At 43.3% G+C, this 24,012-nt stretch overlaps 1 protein-coding gene and 1 non-coding gene across 2 annotated transcripts; both read left to right on the top strand.

The window, feature by feature from the left end:
- Positions 1-577: 577 nt before the first annotated feature.
- Positions 578-20,850, top strand: LOC110166404 (spindlin-1-like). Its single transcript, XM_020931641.2, has 7 exons — positions 578-704; positions 7,119-7,491; positions 8,155-8,203; positions 10,037-10,134; positions 13,101-13,256; positions 14,086-14,319; positions 16,779-20,850. Exons 2-7 carry the CDS (start codon positions 7,443-7,445, stop codon positions 16,973-16,975), a joined length of 783 nt encoding a protein of 260 aa, XP_020787300.1. The 5' UTR covers positions 578-704; positions 7,119-7,442; the 3' UTR covers positions 16,976-20,850.
- Positions 20,851-22,621: 1,771 nt separating this feature from the next.
- Positions 22,622-22,724, top strand: LOC129411401 (small nucleolar RNA U13). The gene has a single exon (XR_008633291.1). It is a non-coding gene; the product is annotated as a small nucleolar RNA U13 (small nucleolar RNA).
- The last annotated feature ends 1,288 nt before the right edge of the window (positions 22,725-24,012 follow it).

The following is a 24,012-nucleotide window of genomic DNA, read 5'->3' as shown; positions in this document are numbered from 1 at the left end:
GGTGGGTTATAACATTAATCAGAAAATATCATAACACGGGCCGTTTAACATGAGAAAAAAAACATAAACAAAAACAAATCAAATGCCTTAAACTAAAACATTAAAATACTGTTTCTTTGTCTGGAATATTTTACAGTATGTCATTATAAATATCTTGCATTTTTTTGTAATTTACATGTGTTTTATTGCTTAAAAATACCCTGAACAACGTGCACTCTTAAGTGGAGGACTCACCTCTCCACAGATCTAAGATGTAATTTGACCTGGTGATCCACTTGTCTCCATGGAATTTTATTTTTATTTTTTTTAACTATTATTCGATCCAAATTATTACTGTTATTATAAGAAACTGCTCAATTTTGTAACTAAAAAAAACCAAAACCAAAAAAACAAAGCCTTTATTATTATTTTTATTTAATAAAAAAATATAAAAAACCTGAGATGGACCGAAATGGCATGAAACTGATTTATCTCCTTGGAGGCTTTAAAAAAAATCTAAAATAGTAAAATACTCTAAAAACACAGGTAATTGCGGCATGTTTGTGACCGTGTAGTGTAGAATCTGTGGGACTTTTATTGTGAAGGCGCCTCTTCCGGTCCGTATCAACCCCTCTGCTCCGCTCCTTTACCGCGGATCGGTCCCGGTGCTCCGGTGCGGCTCTGCTCGGCCTGCTCCCCGTCTGCAGCGGCTCTGATCGGTCACGGTGAGTAACGGAACCCCGCCGTGCCTCCCCGTGCCCCGGCCCCGGTGCTGTGGCCCTTTAGCCCCGCTCGCCTCCCGTTAGCTCTACTGTTTTAGCTCCTGCGGCTAACAACACGGCTAACTCCCGCTCCCCTTTGTTCCGCGCGGCTTATACCGTGTCCCCGCTCGGTGCGCGGCGCTGCGGCTCGGTGAACACTGCTCCCCGCTGCAGGAGGACCCGGGGGGAGGTGCGGGGCTGTCGGTACCGGAGAGCGCGGCGCGATTTGGCGGTAATGAGTTTTAATGAGAAACGTGACCTCTGCTGCAAACCCGAGCTGACAGCCGCACACCCACCTCCGCTGCACAGGTGAGCCGCAGCCAAACACGGGAATGCACCGGGAATACACCGGGAATACACCGGGAATGCACAGGGAATGCACAGGGAATGAGGCCAGGAGACACGGGTACACCGAGGGGAGACACGGGGACGCCAAAATGTCGTCCTAAATGATCCTGTCAACAAAAGAATGTGGGGATATGTGTCCTGCGGTTTGTTGTTGTTGCGCTAAAACGAAGAGAATCATGTTTTTGAGACATGTGGAAGTGCACGCGCGCTTAACACTGTTCAGTAGACTGCATCATTTGGCCCAATGTCAGAAATTCAACTTGTACCCAATTTTAAAACGTGACAATACCAATTAAAACAAAATCTGTGGATTATTTGCTCAATTGAAGAATATCTACTGGGTCCACCAAGACTCTCAAGTTCCTAATGGTGTCCATGAGGATCTGGCAGAAAAAAACAGTTTTTCTCAAATAACTTTACATTTTTTTAGATTATATATATATATATTTTTTATTATGAATTATTTGTATCATTTTTTTTAATATATAATAATTGCTTATGTGAGGTCCCAAAGAATTTCAGATCCCAATCTCATCTCAGAAAATAATGATGATTAAGGGCTGATTATCATTAAAAAGTTAGCGATATGATACATACCTCAATACATACCTCGATACAGTGAGCTTTTCATTTAATACGATACATTTTAAAATGAATTCGATACAGTTCAATAAAAATAATGACTAAATGATGGCTGTGAAACTAAACGTCTTTGTTTAACACCACTTCTTGTGCAAAGTTCATATAAAACACAAACATTTTTATCACAGTGAAAAAAACTGTGAAAAATGTCAAATGTGTCACATAAACGAGTTTCTTTCCTCTGAACAAGCAACAAAACTGTAGCTGTAACAAAATAATTTTGTCAAATATACCAAAAAATACTCTTGGAGATATATCGATACAACAGCCCATGATATCGATACTGTATCATCAAATTAAACAATATGATGTATTGATATGTCAGTATTTTTGCACAAACCTAATGATGATAGCGACATAAAACTGGTACCAAATGATACGCAATGTCCATATTTATATTCAACTTCCATTGATACTATAGGGCTAAATTAAATATTTTTGATGTTATTAAAGAAAAACTGATTTATCAACTCAGATTTAAGGCACTAAATTTCAGAGGCTCGGTGCACCCAGTAGACATCAAAAGAATTTCATGAAATTTCTCATGGAAGTTTATTTTGGCAAGTGTAAAAAATTGATACTTGGTACAGACTGATTTTCAAAAAGTTGGGCAAATGATGCACCCTAATGTTCAAGCTGCCATTTGGACGTTTTACATGATCCATTTAAAATATTTACATCTTGTTTTGGTTAATCCTTCCAGACCTAAGGGCAGTTTTAGTACATTTGTCCTCACCTGGATTTTTTTCCCCTTTATTTTCCATTTAAAACTCCCCCTTTTTACCCCCTAATGAAGTGTTATATGTCCTTTTTTTTTCAATATTAGAACCTGTTATTTCCTAATCTGCTGCTGTAGTTGTGTCATACGGCTGTAATAAAAGCTGTAGGACCAGAAATACAAATAAAAATAATATAATAAATAAATAAAAATCACACTTTTTCACACAAAACACACAGCAAACAAACTTTTTAGACATAAGGCAAGGCAAGGCAAGTTTATTTGTATAGCACAATTCGTACACAAAGTAATTCAAAGTGCTTTACAGAATAAGAAATACATTAAAATCATAATAAAAACAAATCAAAACATAAATAATCATGAAGATTAAAATTTAAAAAGAGAGACATAAATTGGAGAGAAGAGTGTGGAATGAAAACCTTTCAGTTATATGTACAGTTAAACAGAAATGTTTTGAGCCTGGATTTAAACAGCATCACAGAAGAGGCCTGTCTCACATGTTCAGGAAGACTGTTCCAGGTTTTAGCTGCATGAACCTGAAACGCTGACTCCCCTTGTTTAGTCCTGACTCAAAACAAGCAAAAAATTTTTTGACCTAAAAATGCTTAATTTATAGGGATGTAACGATATCCAAATCTCTCGGTGCGATATTTATTGAGATTTTGGAGAGACTAATATAATTAATAACTAATAAAAGTTGCGTTTTCAATTGTTACAAACACAGACGCTCAGAGCAGTCGACCATCTTGACTCACTACACTCTTTGGCAAAGTTTGGGCCGATCAAAATGGACGGAGCGCAAGAGTTTGGCCGAAAAACAAAGTCCCTATTGGACACTTGTTTTTCCAACATCATCACGCAGCATGTGACGTATTATAATGCTGGGAATAATGCTCGGAAAGCCGCAAGTCTCACCTTTTCACGGGGAAAAAGAGCACATTTCTGTCTTTTATGGGTGGAAAATTATGCACGCTTTTATAAAACGTACCGTCAATCTGGAAGGGTTAAAATATTAGCGTGTTCTTCTTGGCTATGCTCTGTTTAGTGGAGTATTATAAGTAGGGATGGGCATTCGATGAAATTTTCTTAATCGATCGTCGGAAGAATTAACGATTGATTATCGATTAATCATTAACGTTTTTATATCAATCATTATTATTACTATCTGCACTACTAATCTGCATAAATAAATTCAACTTTATGACAAATAAACAGTAACGACTCTAGAGCCACATCAATCCGTTTGACTTTATAATGTGTTTAATTCAGTTTTGCGCAACTCTCACAGAAACGAAACTTAAAACCGCATCGTTAATTTGCATAAACTAAGCGAAGATAAAACTACAGCTCTTGTGTCGCTGATGTGGTTCAATTTCTGTCAGTTTAAAAGACATGACTCAGGTGAATACAGGTTAGTGTGATCAGATTTGCGTTTGTCAAAACCAGGACAGCGTACGGGGGTTGGGAGGTGGGGACTTGTCATCGACATTGAGTGACTCTCACCTGGTAAAACTTTTTCCCACTGGACAGCGAAATATATGTGCTGCTTTATCCACTGTGCACATGGACTCACACTTGTCCGAACGCAACAGAAAGTGTGGAATTTCTTGTACAAGTCATCATTAAATACACATTTGTGCTTCGGTACGTTGCAGACTGACCAAATGTTTCTGTTGCTCGCTCCTTCTGATGCAGAGAGACACATGTACAGACCCCTGTTTGGTCACGCTACGCACAGCAACCTACATTCAGTTTGTCGATTAAAATTAATGTAATCGATGAAATTATCAATTATCGATTAATCATTCCCATCTCTAATTATAAGTACTTTTGCAGAGAAACGGAATGGAGCAAAAATAATAAGTGATAGATATCAATTGTAGAATATGGAATTATGTTTCACATTGTTGGAATGTTTGGAAATACGAGGCGGGTATTATTTTATGTCCAGTCACTGTAATATCCAGTGTCATTAAAGATGTTTCTAGGTGGAAATCAGCTGGTCCCCCTGAATTGTATCCTTTATGAAGTTACTTAATCTATATGCATAAAAAAAAAAAAACTACAAAAAACATATATTTTGTATTAATTACACACACAAGTTACAATATATATAACACATTTGTTCATAAATACAAACAAAATATGCAAAAATGATGTGGTCTCAAACACACAAATAGCAAATAGCGTAAATACAGTGTGTCAAATTACTCCTCAGGAATTATCCACGAGGGAGGCACACACTTTGTTTAGTCTGTCAGTTTCTCATGTGTATTCACTTCTTGGAATAGTCCATGAGTGAGACGCGCTGCCTCAGAAACTCCCCTGTTCTCAGAGTGTCCCTGAACCGATAACAGTCCCAAAGTTTATCCAACTTCTTGAACAAATTCTGTAACTTTTTGAGTTTCTTGTGTTGCGCTGCTTAAATTATGTTCATGGCCACAGATAATAAAGGAAATAATTACTATTTCTTCCCAAATCCACAGTTATAGGGCTGTGCTAAAATATCTGAATATCGATATATCGTATCGTTTAATGTGATGATACAGTATCGATATCGTGGGCTGCTGTATCGATATATCATCAAGAGTATTTTTAGGTGTGTTTTACTAAATTGTTACAATGCTACAGTTTTGTTGCTTGTGGAGTGAAAGGAAACTCATTTATGTGACACATTTGACATTTTCTCTGTTTTGATGATTAAAATGTTTGTGTTTCATATGAACTTTGGACAAGAAGTGGATTAACAAAGACTTTTGGTATCACAGCCATGATTTAGCCTTTTTTTTTTTTTTATTGAACCGTATCAAATCGATTTGAAATATATCGTATCGAATCAAAAGCGCACTGTATCGAGATATGTATCGTATCATGGCCTGTGTATGGAGGTATGTATCGTATCGGCAACGTCTTAATGATACCCAGCCCTACACAGTTACAGATGCTATAGGACGGTTAACAAGAAAAAAATCTTTAAAATATGATTTCATAGTAAACTTCTGAGAGCAAATGAGGATTACCGTATTTTCCGTGCTAGAGTGCACCCTCTTAAGACTCCAACGCTATCAAAAAACGACCACGCCCCACAATCCAGAGCGACCTTTACACGAATCCACTCTGGTGTCCCAACACGACTTCAGTAAACTACAAAGCCGCACCACCTGCAGAACACGCAAACACACACGGAGCAGACAGCGACCGCACAGCGACAAACACCCACAGACACACTCATCACTCCACGCCGACGAGGAACGGAACGGAGGAACGAACCGAAAAAGCAACGAGTGCAATGTGCCGCTTCTAGACACGACTGAACAACTGAGTCACTGCGAACACGCCGACAATCTGTTGGTCCCAGACACACCCTCCCTACAAGCCACAACTGAACAAAGCCCAGAGTCACCGTGAACGAACAAACAAACAAAACCACTCACCCATCACACTGTTGGGTTTCATTTAAAGTCCGGTGAGGTTTATTTGTGACAAAAGTTCGAAAATAGACCATTTAATGACAGTGTGTCTTATAATCCAGAGCTCCCTATAGTGCGGAATAGGGATGGGCATTCGATGAAATTTTCTTAATCAATCGTCGAGAGAATTAACGATCGATTATTGATTAATCATTAACGTTTTTATATTAAAATCATCATTATTATTACTATCTGCACTAATCTGCATAAATAAATTCAACTTTACAACAAATAAACCGTAACGACTCTAGAGCCACATCAGCTGTTTGACATTATAATGTGTTTAATTCAGTTTTGTTCAAATCTCACAGAAACAAAACTTAAAACATCACTAATTTACATAAACTAAGCGAAGATAAAACTCCAGCTCTTGTGTCGCTGATGTGGTTCAATTTCTGTTGTATTAAAAGACATGACTCAGGTGAATACAGGTTAGTGTGACCAGATTTGAGTTTGTCAAAACCAGGACACCGTACGGGGGGAGGGAGGTGGGGACTCGGCATCGACATTGAGCGACTCTCACCTGGAAAAACTTTTTCCCACTGGACACCGAAACATATGTGCTGCTTTATACACTGTGCACATGGACTCACACTTGTCCCCAACGCAACGGAAAGTGTGGAATTTCTTGTACAAATCATCGTTAAATCCACATTTGTGCTTCGGTACGTTGTAGGCTGACCGACTGTTTGTGTCTCGCTCCTTCTGATGCAGAGACACATGTACACACCTGTTTGGTCACACTACGCACAGCAACTACATTCAGTTTGTCGATTAAAATTTATGTAATCGATGAAATTCTTAATGATCAATTATCAATTAATCGATTAATCATGCCCATCCCTAGTACCGACAAACCGAGATGACAGAAAAGCCGGTAGTAGCTGAAGTGTGTGTTTTCTTCCGGTCGATGTAAATATGTTTGTGTCTCTGTCCAGTCAGAATCTTCCCCACCCCCAGACGTTGAGCGAAATTAAAGAAAATAAATACATTTTCCGTGTTTTCCGTGTAGACCTCAATTCAGAATGATTATTTCCATGTGAACTCCAAACTATTTAATTTAGAACGATTAATTCAGAATTAAAAAACATGTAAACGTGGTCAATAACCATATCGTGAGATTTGGAGATCGTCACATTCCTGATTTTAATATTAAACCTGGGTTTTGTTTTGTTTCAGGTCGGACCTCGTGCTTCAGGAGTTAGTCTGCTCCCGGCTCCTTTGGTGTGGACGCCTTTGCCACTGGGTCTGGTCTAATTCCTGGGACCTCCACCCCCTTCTCCTCCTCCTCCCCAAACCCCCCTCGCCGTCTCCCCCTCGGCCTCCCCGGTATCGCCCCCCCCTCCTTCCCCCCCGCGGCCCGGAGCTCCACCTGCCGACCCCCCCACCGACCTCTGCTGACCCCTGCCGACCCCGCTCCTGTACTGCCCCCGGGATCGTCACCGTTACTGCCCCCCGCTCTACCTGGTTGTCGTGGTAACAGCATCAGAAGTTTTTTACCAAATGAAGACGCCGTTCAAAAACTCCGTCCCCAGACCTCCAGGTGATGGAGGTGAGAAAAAACCAGGACTAAACCCGGGACTAAACCAAGACTGAACCGGGGACTGAACCGGGGACTGAACCGGGGACTGAAATCTAGGGACTGAAATCTAGGGACTGAAATCTAGGGACTTAAATCAGGGGACTTGAACCGGGGCATTAAACCGGGGCATTAAACCGGGGCATTAAACCGGGGCATTAAACCGGGGCATTAAACCGGGGCATTAAACCGGGGCATTAGACCGGGGCATTAGACCGGGGCATTAGACCGGGGCATTAGACCGGGGCATTAGACCGGGGGCATTAGACCGGGGCATTAGACCGGGGACTTAAACCGGGACTTAAACCGGGGACTTAAACCGGGGACTTAAACCGGGGGACTTAAACCGGGGGACTTGAACCGGGGGACTTAGAACCGGGGGACTTAGAACCAGGGACTTAGAACCAGGGACTTAGAACCAGGGACTTAAAACCAGGGACTTAAATCCAGGGACTTAAATCCAGGGACTCAAATCCAGGGACTCAAATCCAGGGACTCAGAACCAGGGACTTGAACCAGGGACTTGAACCAGGGACTTGAACCAGGGACTTGAACCAGGGACTTAAATCCAGGGACTTAATTCCGGGGGTTTGAACCAGGAGGTTGTGGGTTTGATCCTGTCTTGTCTTTGTGCAGGACACTCTGGAGTCTCTGTAAACATGATGAAGAAGAAGAACCCTCACAAGTAAATATTTTAACTTAAATAAATACTAAATATTTTCACTCATTTTAACTTTCAATAACCACAAACAGATTCAGTTTAGTTTCACGTGTATTTAAAGTATTAAAAGCACTCCACCTGATTTTTTACAAAACCGCCTCATTTGAAACAATTTCTGATTCCAAATTTACCTAAACGTTCAGAAAATCCTAATTATTCACCACGATCAGTTTATCAAATCAAAAACGCTTTTCATCCCAACCACCCACGACCGAACAGCTCATGTCAGAACTTTCAGAGGCCTGAGGAAAAGAGCGAAAAACAACTTGCGCTACTTACTTTAAAACAAAAACAAATGATGTATGTCATTATTCCAGCTATTATTGCCATATAGGTTATAATTTAACCTCTCTCCTCATCTCCTCTCCTCCTCTCTCCTTCTGTCCTCCTCTCCTTGTCTCCTTTCCTCTTCTCTATCTTCCTCTCCACCTCTCCTTCTCTTCTCATCTCCCACCCTCTTCGTCTCCTCCTGCTCCTCCTCGTCTCCTTCTTTCCTCTTCTCTCATCATCTCTTCTCTCCTTGTCTCCTTCTCTCTTCCTCTCTCCTCCTCCTGCTCCTCCTTGTCTCCTTCTTTCCCCTTCCCTCTCCTCATCTCCTCCTCTCCTTGTCTCCTTCTCTCCTCCTTGTCTCCCTCTCCTCCTTGTCTCCTTCTTTCCTCTTCTCTCATCATCTCTTCTCTCCTTGTCTCCTCCTCTCTTCTCCTCCTGCTCCTCCTTTCCCCTTCCCTCTCCTCATCTCCTCCTCTCCTTGTCTCCTTCTCCCTTTGTCTCCTCCTCTCCTCCTCCTTTCCTCTCCTCTCCTCCTCTCTCCTTGTCCTCCTCTCCTTGTCTCCTCCTTTCCTCTTCTCGATCTTCCTCTCCTTCACTCCTCATCTCCCACTCTCCTTGTCTCCTTCTTTCCTCCTCTCTCCTCCTCCTGCTCCTCCTTGTCTCCTTCTCTTGCCTCATCTCCTCATCTCCTTGTCTCCTTTCCTCTTCCTCCTTCTCTCTCTCTCTTTCCTCTTCCTCTCCTTCTCTCCTTGCTCTCCTTCTTTCTCCTTCTCTCTCCTCTCTCCTCCTCCTGCTCCTCCTTCTCTCTCCTTCTCCTTCCCCTCTCTCTCTCTCCTCATCGCCTCCTCTCCTTGTCTCCTTCTCCCTTTGTCTCCTCATCTCCTCCTCCTTTCCTCTCCTCCTCTCTCCTTCTGTCCTCCTCTCCTTGTCTCCTTTCCTCTTCTCGATCTTCCTCTCCTCCTCTCCTTCACTCCTCATCTCCCGCTCTCCTTGTCTCCTTCTCTCCTCCTTGTCTCCTTCTTTCCTCCTCTCTCCTCCTCCTTGTCTCCTTCTTTTCCCTTCTCTCTCCTCATCTCCTCCTCTCCTTGTCTCCTTCTCCCTTTGTCTCCTCACCTCCTCCTTTCCTCTCCTCCTCTCTTCTCCTCATCTTCTTCTTTCTTCCTCTCGCCTTCTCTCATCCTTTCCTCTCTTTGCCTCCTTCTCTCCTCCTTGTCTCCTTCTTTCCTCTTCTCTCATCATCTCTTCTCTCCTTGTCTCCTTCTCTCTCCCTCTCTCCTCATCTCCTACTCTCCTTGTCTCCTTCTCCCTTTGCCTCCTCATGTCCTCCTTTCCTCTCCTCCTCACCTCCTTCTTTCTTCCTCTCGCCTTCTCTCCTCCTCTCCTCGTCTCTTTGTGTCTTCTCTCTTCGTCTCCCTCTCTCCTCCTTGTCTCCTCCTTTCCTCTTCTCTCTCACCGTCTCCTCTCTTCCTCTCCTTCTCTCCTCGTCTCTTCGTCTCTTCCCTCTCCTCGTCTCCTCGTCTCCTTCAGGAAGCAGAAGACGAGTGTTGGTGCGAGTAAAGCCCTGGCTCAGACTCAGAGGAGGAACATCGTGGGCTGCAGAATCCAACACATCTGGAAGGAAGGCAGTAAGTGTCAGATGCCCTCCCGTCCTCCTGTGTCCCTGTGTGTGTCAGATGCCCTCCCGTCCTCACATTTTAAACCCGACGAGGAGCGTAAATATTTCCGAGAAGACTGAAATCTGAACATGTTTGTAGAAGTCTAAATTACAGGGTTAGCAGCTTTCACACAGAATAAAGGCTCAGGAATTAAAATTTGCCGTTTTCAAGCCAAAACAGGTGACCTATGTGAATCGTGTAAATCCGATGAGAAAAGTTTTAAAGGGAGAGGGGGAGAGGAAATAAACTTGTACCTTAACTGTATCTCTGCAGCCCCACAAATGCCCCCAGCGCTCGGCTTATTTACAACAGCCTGTGCGCTCTACAGGCAGGTCACACTTCTTAAAACATCCTACCGGTCCATCTGCCTCACGTCACCAGTGTTGGGGAGTAACAGATTACATGTACCAGAGTTACGTAATCAGAGTACAAATTATGAGTAACTGTATTCAGTTACAGTTACAGTTACTGTTTCAGTGAGTGGTAATTGGATTACAGTTACTTTGTTGAAATAAATGGATTACATGGCGTCATTTTCCTGTTTTCACATTTTGGGCTAAACCCCTTTTTGTTTTTTGCTTTTTTTTTTTTTTTTTTTTCGGTAATTCCACTCATTGCTGGAAAGTAAACCAGGTCTAAACCAGGTCTAAACCAGGTCTAAACCAGGTCTAAACTAGGTCTAAACCAGGACTAAACTAGATCTAAACCAGGTCTAAAACCAAGTCTAAACTAGATCTAAACCAGGTCTAAACCAGAATTAAACTAGATCTAAACCAGGTCTATAACCAGGTCTAAACTAGATCTAAACTAGGATCTAAACTAGATCTAAACTAGGTCTAAAACCAGGTCTAAAACCAGGTCTAAAACCAGGACTAAAACCAGGACTAAAATCAGGTCTAAAACCAGGACTAAAACCAGGACTAAAACCAGGACTAAAACAGGATTAAAACAGGACTAAACCATGCTGTGTGGACGTGTCTCTTCGTTTTCTATCAATAATATTTTTTATTTGGTTCAGTAAAGTCTGGACTTTTCATTTTCTTTTATCAGACAAAACATGTTATGTGAAGATTTCCTCGTCTTTGCTTCTCTACAGCAAATCAAGTAATCCAAAGTATTCAGATTACATTACTCACTTTAAGTAATTTAATGGATTACGTTACAAACTACATTTTGGGGTATGTAATCTGTAATCTGTAGGGGAATACATTTTAAAAGTCACCTTCCCAACACTGCACGTCAGCGCGTCGCTCCTCGCCTTTTCACGCTCTCACTCCTCCCCGCTTACAGTACACGTCGCCTTAGTCCTTAGTTCACACTGATTAAAAGGACAAGACGAAACGCAATGCAAAAACTAATAAAAATGTATGCTACAGTGTCGGCACAGAGCAGATCTACTGTGATGTGGGCTGAAGTTTGCCTAACAAAATACCAAATAAACCTGTCACGATGAGCATTTGGTTTGGTAAATGTGCAGAGGTAAATCCCGCTGTAAAACCAGTAAGAGAATGTAACTCCAGTTAGGAATTTGAAAGATTTGGTTTAAAAATCCTACACACTTTATTCACTTTGAAGCAGTTTTGTGTAAAGTGTCAGTGGAAGTTCTCTTAAAGAGGCTCTCAAACTGTGGGTCAGGGTCCAAAAAAGGCGAAGTGCAGTTTGTTTGGCTTATGTTATGTCTAAATTTAAATTAATGAGATAGAATAGGGATAGATTTATAAAAACATTGATATATTTACTGTTACTGTATGTGCCAAATCTGTCAAGCTGTGTTCACTACTGCCCCCAGTGGTGAGCTCATGTAGTGCACGGTTAAATTTCCACATGTTCTGAGCATGGATCTATTAAAATAACTGGATACAGTATTGTTGCTTGTAGCTGCCTCGAGTTGACGTAGTGACACTCAGTGGTTCTACAGCGAAAAAAATCCCATGGGCCGAGAGAAGATTTTTTTCATAGAGGCAATGTGATCACAAACTGCTCGTGTTCGGCTGACAGGGACCTACAACTTTCAAAAATGTCGGATTTTGTGGCGATTTTTACCTATTTTTAGATCAAACACTTTTTCTCAACTCAAAATCCTTCAGTTGTCTTAACAAACGTTTTATAATCATTAGCTTCGGCTCCGCTCTAGGGGTGTGCAAAAATATCGGAATATCGATATATCGTATCGTTTAATGTGATGATACAATATCGATATTTCACCAAGAGTATTATTAGGTGTGTTTTACTAAATTATTTTGTTACTGTGCTACAGTTTTGTTGCTTGTGGAGTGAAAGGAAACTCATTTATGCGACACATTTGAAATTTTTACTGTTTGAGGATAAAAATGTTTGTGTTTCATATGAACTTTGCATAAGAAGTGATTTAACAAAGACTTTTAGTATCACAGCCGCGAGTTAGCCTTTATTTTTTTATTGAACCGTATCGAATCAATTTGAAATATATCATATTCGAATCGAAAGTGCACTGTATCGAGATATGTATCGTATCGTGGCCTGTGTATCGAGGTTTGTATCGTGTCGGCAACTCCTTAATGATACCCAGCCCTACTCCGCTCTAGCTCCTCTCGCTCTGATTGGTCAAAGCGATCACGTGCGTGCGTTCGCGTGCATTTGCGTGTGCCCGCGGGAGAAAAGCGCACTACTGCGCATGCTCGGTCGGCCCACAGCCGCCGGAAGTGCCTCGCCGGGCTAGGCTAATCTGGGATCATGCGCCATTGAGCTCGGCCTATTAACTTGATTGGGCGGCCATTTTGGAACCTGGGGGCTTGGTTCTGAGGCGACCAGACTGCAGACAGAAGAACACAGAACGAACAGAAGCCTCGGGTGTCTGTATGTGTCTAGAACATAGAGCACACGGGAAGGGCATCTGACACACAGGTTTAGTTCTCTAAAAGAGGTGCTTGTTGTGACCCGTCTCTCTGTCGGTGCAGGTAAGTCGTCTCTGTGGAAGGGCACGGTCCTGGACCAGGTCCCCGTCAACCCGTCTCTGTATCTGATCAAATACGACGGCTTCGACTGCATCTACGGCCTGGAGCTCTTCTCCGACGAAAGAGTCATCAACCTGGAAATCCTCCCAGACAGAGTGGGTCAGTACCAGGACTAGAACCAGGACTAGAACCAGGACTTAGAACCAGGACTAGAACCTCTCTCTCTTTCTCTTTCTCTCCTTTCCTCTAACCCTCCCTTTCACTCTTTCCTCAGCGCCGTCTCTTCTTTCTCTCTGACCGTCTCACCTTCACTTTTCTGTCTGACCTTCCCCCTTTCTCTCTCCTCAACACCCTCTCTCTCTCTCTCTCTCCCTCTCCTCTCCGCAGCACCCTCTCTCTCTCCTTTCTTTCTGATCCCGTCTTTTTCGCTCTCCCTCTCTCCTCAGTGCCTGCTCTCCCTCTCTTCAGCGTCCTCTCTTTCTCTCCTTTCTCTCTGACCCTCTCCCTCTCTCCTCCGCACCCCCCCTCTCTCTTTTTCTCCTCTACTCTATCTCTCTCCCTCTCTCTGTCCCTCTCTCCTCAGCGCCGTCTCTCTCCCACTTTCTCTCTTTTCTCTCTGACCCTCTCTTTCTCTTTCTCCCTCTCTGTCTCTCTTATTCTCTCTCTCTGTCTCCTCAGTGCCCTCTCTGTCTCCCTCTCTCTGTCCCTCTCCTTTCTCTCTGACCCTCTCTCTTTCTCTCCCTCTCTCAGCGTCCTCTCTTTTTCTCTCCTTCCCTCCGGCCCTCTCTTTCTTTCTCTGTCTCCTCAGCGCCCTCTCTTTCTCTCCCTCTTCCTCTCCCCTCAGCACACTCTCTCTTTCTCTCTGACCCTTTCTCTTTCTCCTTTTCCTCTGATCCTGTCTCTCTCTCTCTCCCTCTCTCCTCAGCGACCTCTCTCTTTCTCTCTGACCCTCTTTCTCCCTCCTCTCTCTCTCTCTCTCCCCCCCCAGCGCCGTCTCGCGTGGCCGACTCGCCCCTGGCCGACACGATGATCGGAAAAGCGGTGGAGCACATGTTCGAGACGGAGGAGGGGCCGAAGGAGGAGTGGAGAGGGATGGTCCTGGCCCGGGCGCCCATCATGACCTCGTGGTTCTACATCACCTACGAGAAGGACCCGGTGCTCTACATGTACCAGCTCCTCGACGACTACAAGGAGGGAGACCTGCGCATCATGCCCGACAACAGTGAGTGCACGCCGACGGACGGACGGAGGGAGGGAGGGAGAGCGACGTCACGAGGCGAAACAGGAAAAGGAATTTATGTACTGACAAAATAGTGAAATAAAAACACCAGGGTCATGTAGAATCCGTGCATCATTCATTCATTCGTTTTTCAATATAAAACCAAAAATAAGAAAACGAAAAAACAACAGTTTTCTTCATTATTTGTCTCCAAATCCAAAATAAAAAAACGGATAACGATTTGTTTTTTCAGTTTTCGATTTTGTGTTTAAATGAAGAATGGAAAAAATGGATAACGGCCGTTTCCCGTTTACGTGACTTCTGTGACTGTGATGCCGGACTTTTGCACCGCGTACGGACTGAACCAGGACTGATCCAGGTCCGAGACCAGAGCGGGACCAGACCAGGACCAGACCGGGACTGAGTCCGGGACCAGAGCGGAACTGAGACCGGAACTGAGACCGGGACCAGAGCGGAACTGAGCCGAGTGGTTCCGTGTCATTGTCTGCGCGCTGGTTCCGTGCGGGGAAAGTGAGAATGTTCTGTGGACTACAGGCTGCTCTGGTCCTCTGCGCTCAAGAACCACGACTGGTTCCGAGGTGGTGCAAAGCATCCAACTGACGCTTTCACACCAACGAAAACGAACCGAACTAAGAGCTTTTGGTTCAAATGGACCAGGTCCGGGACCAGACCGGAACCAGAGCGCTACTGAGACCGAGACGAGACTAGCACCAGACCGGGACCAGACCAGGGCTGGAGCTCGAAGCTGAGGCTCGGACACCGCGGAGGCTCAGAGTCAAAGCTCAGAGTCCGGTCTGGTCTCGGTCTCAGTCCCGCTCTGGTCCCGGTCTGGTCTCAGACCTGGATCAGTCCTGGTTCAGTCCGTACGCGGTGCAAAAGTTCGGCATCACAGTCACGGAAGTCACATAAACGGGAAACGGCCGTTATCCGTTTTTTCCATTCTTCATTTAAACACAAAATTAAAAACTGAAAAAACAAATCGTTATCTGTTTTTAAAATTTTGGTTTGGAGACAAATAATGAAGAAAACAGTTGTTTTTTCGTTTTCTTATTTTTGGTTTTATATTGAAAAACGAATGAACGAATGATACACGGATTATGTAGAGGGCATCGGTACGAACAGTTTAAGACCAAAATGACCGGGGTGAGGATTTTTCAGTGGTCACGTTTACATCATGTTTTTTAATTCCGAGGTACCATATTTTCCGGGTCATTTAGACGCGCTCTTAAGCCTCTAACCACATCAAAAAACGACTGCGCGCCCGGCAATCCACAGCGCCCCAATACACGAATCCACTCTGGTGTCCCAGCACGACTTCAGTAAACTACAAAGCCGCACCACCCACAGAACACACAAACACACACGGAGCAGACAGCGACCGCACAGCGAAAAACACCCACAGACACACTCATCATTCCACGCCGACGAGGAACGGAACAGAGGAATGAACCGAAAAAGCCACGAGTGCAATGTGCCACTTCTAGACACAACTGAACAACTGAGTCACTGCGAACACGCCGACAATCCGTCGGTCCCAGACAGCACCCTCCCTACACGCCACAACTGAACAAAGCCCAGAGTCACCGTGGAATGAACAAACAAACAAAACCACTCACCCATCACACTGTTGTTTCGTTTTAAAGGCAGCAGTGCAGTTTATTTGTGAAAAAAAGTTTGAAAATAAAACCATTTAATGACAGTGTGTCTCTAAAATCTAATAAACCACCCACTTACTTTGGAATTAAGAATTCTGAATAATCATTTTCATTAATTAAGTGCATGCTCTTTTTAAAGCAGAATACATTTTTATTCAGAAATTAAAGCTCTCATGTAAACGTGGCTAATGTTAAGTCAATTAAAATTCGATGGAGCCGGAAATGAACTTTCTATTTCGGCTTTAAAGAGTTCACAATGGAAATAATAAGGTCCTCTGTGGGTTCTCACAAAGTCTGTCACATCAGGAAGGAATAGTTTGTCTGGAACCCGTGAATATGTGGCTTTAAAATAAATGATCCCTGAATGTTCAGAGGAAAGGCATTTGATAAACTTGTGACATAAATGAGCGTCTGTGATTGGACCGTCCCAAATAAAATAAATAAGTGCGTTTGTTACACCGATTATTTGATATAGTTCCTCACTCATCTGTCCTGCAGTCTCCTCACGTTCAACACAAGTGAAAGTGTGAGAGACGATCTGGTCTGGATCCTGTATCCAGACTCAGACCTCCTCATATCTCCTCTGTCGTCTGGAGTGAATCTGTAAATGTCCTGCTCAGAATAAGAGTGACTGAGGCGTTAGTGTCCCGCTCAAGATCATGGTTGGGGCTGGTCTGTTATTCTTGGGTTTTAGTCGGATAGATTCCTTCCTGATTTGTCGTGGTAATGATCGTCCGTTGGTGTGACGTTTGTGTGATTCTAACGTGCTGTTCCTCTCCTCTCCAGACGAGGGCGGTGCAGAGCGAGAGCCGGGGGAGGTGGTGGACAGTCTGGTGGGCAAACAGGTGGAGTACGCCAAAGAGGACGGAGGCAAACGCTCGGGGATGGTCATCCATCAGGTGGAGGCAAAACCCTCGGTTTACTTCATCAAGTTTGACGACGATTTCCACATCTACGTGTACGACCTCGTCAAGACGTCGTAAGAACAACATGAGAAGAACATGAGCAGAACATGAGAACAGACTCGTGAGAGCCCAGCACCTGAAGGACTCGAAGCATCGGAACACGTTTCACAAAGAACCTCTACTCCGTTTTATTTTGCGCTGACTCATTAAGTCATTAAAAATATATTTCTATTTTAACATGTAGCTTCGTAAAGAGCGAGTAGGAGTCAAACTCACAACCTCCAGGTTCACCACTCTGCCACACGGAGCACGTGCACGTTCCTCCCAGAGAGATCAGGAGTCAAACTAACAACCTCCTCACTGAGACGAGGGGACAGTAACGAGAAAGAACCAGCTTAGTCCTAAACTAAACGTGACTGAAGGTCTGAACCAGGTCTGGACTGAACCAGGACTAAACCAAGACTAAAAAAGAGTAGGTCAGAAATGAGTAAAGTCTGCGAGGTCAGACTCATGACTGATCCGGTCTACGCTTTTATCCCTTGCCTGGAATGTTCCGCAGTGTGGCATTTAACAAATTCTATTTATGTTACTACAAGTGTAACATCTTGTATCTTTCTGTGAGCGGGGTCTGCTCTCCACAGATCTGACCTGTAACGCGACCTGATGGTGTCCCCGTGGAGAAAGGCGAGACTAATGCAGAATACTGCGGAACATTCCGGGAAAAGCAATAACATCTCCAGACCATAAATGTTACATAGTGAAGCTTTTGAGTCCTGGCTGAGTCCTGGCTGAGTCCTGGCTGAGTCCTGGCTGAGTCCTGGCTGAGTCCTGGCTGAGTCCGGGCTGAGTCCGGGCTGAGTCCGGGCTGAGTCCGGGCTGAGTCCGGGCTGAGTCCGGGCTGAGTCCGGGCTGAGTCCGGGCTGAGTCCGGGCTGAGTCCGGGCTGAGTCCGGGCTGAGTCCGGGCTGAGTCCGGCGTCGGGAACTACACCGGAAGCCGTCATCTCATGTTTCCAAACGTCTTCCTGGTTTGTGACGTCGGCGTGACCAGAGCCAGTTTTCCGAAAATATATAAAAACCAAGATGCAAAACTGTAGCAACTCGACAAACCTGATACGACGTGCCGTAGTTTAGTCGGCGGAGTGGACGCTGTCTGTGTTTCGATGGCGCTCTGAAGGAAAACGAAAGTGAATATTGCATTTTCAAAACGATAAAAGGTCAACGTTATGATTTAAGTGTGTTACGTTTTTCCGTTAATATCATTTTGAAGTGTAAAAACCCGTAATTTTTCGACTTGTTTGGCCGGTTTAGAGGTTCTTTATGCAAAGTGTTGGTGCATTTTTGAATCGCCGTTTGGGTTCGGACTCCTGAGACCTGCTTGGCTCCAGACTTTTGGGGTCTATGAAGGAACGGACCAAGAACTTACAGATCACAGACTCTGCTGCTGCTGCTGCTCGGACTACGTTTCTCATGAGCCCTCACTCCACGCGCGCTTCTATGGAACTGCCCCCCTGCCGTTTGGAGCGTCCCGACCGATCGAACGTTCTGGTTTTTGTCCATATGTATGTTTTAAAAGCTGAAATATTTAGAGTCTATCCATTTTTACTTTTTTTATATTGACATTTTGGCGACGCATGTGGTTCAGAGGCCTTCATTTACCAACGCGGTTTGTTTTTGGACCACACGTTTGAGGATAAAAGATTTGATTTTATTTACAGCGGAAATCGAAGGGGCTTTCAGTAGATTTGAGTCCAGATTTTGTCCCTGGTCTAGTCCTGGTTTAGACCCGTTTTAGTCCTGGTTTAAGTTTGGGTTGGACCTGTCTCCGCTCTGTTTTTTGTTTTTTACCTTAAATCTAACATTGAACCAGACTTTTTATATTATTTTTTTGGAATTTGTGAATATTTCAAAAATCAAACCTGTTCCGTCTGATTTAAAATTTTAAGTTCAAGACGGCGACAGGAAAGTCTTTTGTTTTGAAAAACCCAGAATGCGTGAATGTCCTCAAACGTTTGGTCACAGTTGGATTTTTACCTCATGATTTCTGTTTCACACGAAGCACTTCTGTTAAAACTGGAACTCAAATATAACCAACTGAGAACAAGGGGGATGTCCTGGTTTAGTCCTGGTTTAGTCCTGGTTTTAGTCCTGGTTTAAGTTTGGTTTGGACCTGTCTCCACACTGGTCCAGCCCTGGTTCAGCTCTGGTTCAGTCCTGGTCTAGTCCTAGTTTAAGTTTGACCTGTCTCCAGGTTAGTTATGGTTCAGATCTAGTCCAGACCTGGTTCAGACCTGCTTCAGACCTGGTTCAGACTTGGTTCAGACTTGATTTAGACCTAATTTAGACCTGGTTTAGCTGTAGTTCAGCTTTTTCCAGACCTGGTCCAGACCTGGTCCAGCCCTGGTTCAGTGCTGGTTTAGTCCTGGTTTAAGTTTGGTTTGGACCTGTCTCCACTCTGGTTTAGTCGTGGTTCAGATCTAGTCCAGATTTGGTTCAAACCTGATTTAGATCTGACTCAGCTGTAGTTCAATCTTGGTTTAAGTTTGGCTAAATCAGGTCTGAACCAAGGTGAAGACGGGTCTAACCCATAGTTCCGTCCTGGTTTAGACCTGGTTCAAGTTTGGTTTGGACTTGTCTCCACTCTGGTCCAGCTGTTGTCCAGCCCTGCTTCAGACTTGGTTCAGACCTGATTTAGACCTGACTTAGCTGTAGTTCAGACCAGGTTCAGACCAGGTTCAGACCAGGTTTAGACCTGACTTGGCCATAGTTCAGTCCTGGTTTAAGTTTGGATTGGACCGGTCTCCACTCTGGTCCAGCTCTGGTTCAGACCTGATTTAGAAACTGACTTAGCTGTAGTCCAGCCCTGGTCCAGCCCTGGTCCAGCCCTGGTCCAGCCCTGGTCCAGCCCTGGTCCAGCCCTGATTCAGACCTGATTCAGACCTGATTCAGACCTGATTCAGATCTGACTTAGACCTGACTTGGCCGTAGTTCAGTCCTGGTTTAAGTTTGGGTTAGACCTGTCTCCACTCCGGTCCAGATCTGGTCCATCCCTGGTCTAGCCCTGGTTTAGACCTGATTTAGAACCTGACTTAGCTGTAGTTCAGACCAGATTCAGACCAGATTCAGACCAGATTCAGACCAGATTCAGACTAGATTTAGACTAGATTTAGACCTGACTTGGCTGTAGTTCAGTCCTGGTTTAAGTTTGGGTTTAGACCTGTCTCCACTCCGGTCCAGCTCTAGTCCAGCCCTGGTCTATCCCTGGTTCAGACCTGATTTAGACCTGACTTGGCTGTAGTTCAGTCCTGGTTTAAATGCGGGTTAGACCTGTCTCCACTCTGGTCCATCTCTGGTCCATCTCTGGTTCAGTCCTGGTTCAGTCCTGGTTCAGTCCTGGTTCAGTCGGTCTGGTTTAGTCTTAGTTTAGAGATCTGGTTTAGACCTGGTTTAAGTTTGGGTTGGATCTGTCTCCACTTTGGTTTAGTTGTGGTTCACACTTCGTCGAGCCCTGGTCCAGACCTGATTTAGACCTGAGTTAGACCTGATTTAGCCGTAGCTCAGTCCTGCTGTGGTCCCGGTCCAGTCCCGGTGTAGTCCTGGTGTGGTCCTGGTGTGGTCCTGCTTAAGCCCTCACACATAAACTCATCATCTCTTGTAGCTAAACTTGGGGAGGTTCAAACTTTGCCTTCTTGATTCTCATTGGTGGGTTTGACTGGTGGGCGGGCCTCAGTCAGCGGTTCTGCGTCCTGATTGGTGCGTTTGCATGCCTTTCTCTTGTATTTACTGTACATTGGTGCGCTGCATGTGTATCGTTGGTTCTTTTCGGCTGACTTCGTCTCGTGAAGAATATTTTATATGATTTTAATCGTTTTTTTCGCTGTTTGTGGCTGAAAATCTGTTTATTATTGTCTTTAAAATGTGCCAAGTTCAAAAAGAAAGTGTTGTACAGAAAACTATTCACTAATAAAACTGTTTTTCACAAAAGAGAAGTCTAGACCTGCCTCCAGCGTTTCCACATTGAGTTTAGTGATTTCTGCCCAATCACGTTCAAAAACTCGCTGTCTTTTGCAAAAAACGCTCAACGTTTTGTCACAGAAAACATTTAATCTTTGAGTAAATATAAATATTTAATCCGTTGTTGGGCTTTTTAAAAACTTTGCCAGTACTGCGAAAAACAGTATTTTCATTTATCACAGGAAAAAAAACGTCATTTAGCCTAAAATATGAATAACTAGAAAAGCACTCAGAGAGCGCAGACCTCCGACCTCCGTGTTTTCCATAAATATTTTTCTCGTATCTTTCCATTTGGAATATGAAAGAGGATCCGATTGTCCATCCCTGAGTCAAATTTCATGGGGTTTGGTCAATAATTAACCGAGATATAGAGAAACAAAATTTTTGGCCCCATTTACCACAATGTTAACTAAAATTTCAAAGTGATCCAGAATCCAGGATTTCTTCCGGATCACCCCCAAAATTGAAATCATTTCTTCCTTTTCACATTTCCAACAAATCCTGAAAATTTCATCAAAATCGGTCCATAACTTTTTGAGTTATGTTGACAAAACAAAACAAACAGACTTTTAAAAAAACGCTGAAAACGCAAAAACATAAACCTCCCCCTTGGCGGTTTCAGGTCTGACCTCGCAGCATTAGGATTTCGACAAAACTTTTTTTAAACATCTCGCCAAATTGGCTTTTAAAAAACATTGCCAGGATTGAGAATGAAATGTATGATTGGCGTGACATATGTAAACACAGAAGAAGCAGAGGGCTGATCGAGACTGGTGCTTAATACAGTGAATATTTGAAATATGTGCATGTTTAACACGTTAGAATGAACCATCAGTCTTTATTCACGCTAAGATCCTTAAACCCACACACTAAATATTAAATATGCACTTTATCAAGGTAGATTTTCTAAAAAATTTAAGTAAAAAATTCATTTTTAATTGATGCAGGTCATTTGGGCCAATTCACCTGGAAACCTGAGAGCCAACCTGGCTATTCCCTCCCTGCCTGACTTAGTAAAAAGAAGCCCAATCTGGCAACACTCCCTGCCTCTATGTCCCAGCAGATTTATACAAAACCACTGATTTGTCTCAGTTTTATACCAGAAATGTCCCAGGTGTCCATATTTTTGACCAATTTGATCCCTGCCGACAGTAAAGAGAAGCATAAATTGATAAATGTTTAGGTAAAATACAAAAAAAGCTGCTTGAAAATGACCAAAACACAAAGAAAATGTGACTATACTGACTCATGTTTGTCGTGAATGGGCCGAGTGCAGAACAATTTTCCTTAATTTTGCTTTCAGTTCACAATTTTATTAGAGTATGACCAAGCACCACAAAGCAACAATGTCACAGTTTGTGATTTTGCAATTCTGTTCAGCCTGTATAAACACACACATTTTAATAAGTGTTTTTACCATCATGAAGACTGTTTAAAGAATAAATGCAGTCTGTGGTTGAACATGAACAGCAGGGGTCAGTGTTTATCGTGTTTACTCGCTCCCATGATGCATTTCACCACGTACACAGATGCTTTTGCTCTTTTCCTGCATTTACACATTTTAATCTAGATTTTGCGCGTTTTTCTGTGACTCTTTTGCGCATTTCCTCCTCAAAACTACAAGTACATGATATATATGCGCGTGCTCGTACCGTGAGCGAGCCCGGTGTGCGCGCGCCTCACCTCCCCCAGCGCCATGTTGGAAAAGCATGATCTTTCTGGTTCATACGTATGATGATCGGTTTAATCACGTGACTACGTGAGAGGTACAGGCCCCAAACCTTGTTACGCAACTGTGCCTCAGCCGTTCTGACCCCGGCCGGGAAGATCATGACATCTGAATCAATGCGGTGTCGTAAAAGAAAAAAGCAATCATGATAAACAGAAATGGAGATGACTTTTTAGTTTACTTAGTTTATTTGAAGAAACATGGTCAGCGTCAGTGCTGGTGAGATGGAGACTCACAGTTTTGAATCACTTGAACCAGTTGGTTCAAAAAAGTTCATTTGTTGAAGTTTCATGTGCGCACGACACCACCTACTGGCCAAGTGTGTAACTACAGGCAGCTGTATGTGAACCACGTCATGTGTGATGTGTGAATGTTTGAGTCTGTTATGTCTGTTAGGAATGACTATGAATTACAAAAACAGTATGACCAAATAATTTCTCTGCATATATGATCATATGTGTGTAATACATTTTGTATTCTGTATGTGTAAATTCTGCCAAAATGGTAATATCATAATACGGCAGGTTAAACTGTTTTTCTGAAAATGTCCAGGGCGTAATCAGGCAGAGGATGGTGAAAGTGCTTGTGGAACGAGGAAAAGGGCACACATTAAGCTTGTGTAACTTGCACAATGATGTACACCAGGGGTGTCAAACTCATTTTGGTCCAGGGGCCGTATCCAACCGACTTTGATCCCAAAGTGTCCGGATCAGAAAACTCATGTCATATAAACCCCAAAAATAACAATAAGTTTAAATATTTGTGCAGAGAAACACAAATCTATTACAGAAATCTTTTTTAATTGGTGAACTCTTTCTTCTACAAAATATTATAATATTATGAACAACCTGAAACTTTAAGAAAAATTCAATTTCAACACAAAGTTTGAACATGAACTTGTTTGTAAACAGGAATAAGTAAATTTTTGTTGTAAAATCCTGCACTCGGCTCCACTTTTCTCATGTTGGACATTTTTCTGATGAGGGTGTCACGGTCAACAGTCAAAACGATCGTCCTTTAAGAGCGTTTGGAAAGAGACAAGTCTTCATTTGTGCTGCTCTGGTGGGAGGGGCCACGTACAGAGACGCTGGAGACGCTGCTGTGATAAACACCACAGAAAATTAACAAGATTTTAATAGAAAATATAATTCAAATATTTTAGTAGAAAATCAGCCGAGGGCCAGATTAAAGGTCTTGGAGGGCCGGATCAGGCCCTCGGGCCGTATGTTTGACACCTGTGATGTACACGAAAGGGGAAATTTTATTTATTTTTATTCGGAAGCAAGAGTTTCTCAATGGTTTTTGGTTTTAAACGATTTCTTTTCTTTTCTTTTTTTTTTTTTTTGACACAAGCTCTTGGAGATATAAACTCTA

Source organism: Boleophthalmus pectinirostris, unplaced genomic scaffold (genome assembly GCF_026225935.1).
Source record: "Boleophthalmus pectinirostris isolate CB_2022bp ecotype Guang Dong unplaced genomic scaffold, ASM2622593v1 HiC_scaffold_4, whole genome shotgun sequence".
NCBI classification, from domain to species: Eukaryota; Metazoa; Chordata; class Actinopteri; order Gobiiformes; family Gobiidae; genus Boleophthalmus; species Boleophthalmus pectinirostris.
The sequence above is the reverse complement of the archived record's forward strand: the minus strand, read 5'-3'. Positions and strand labels throughout refer to the sequence as shown.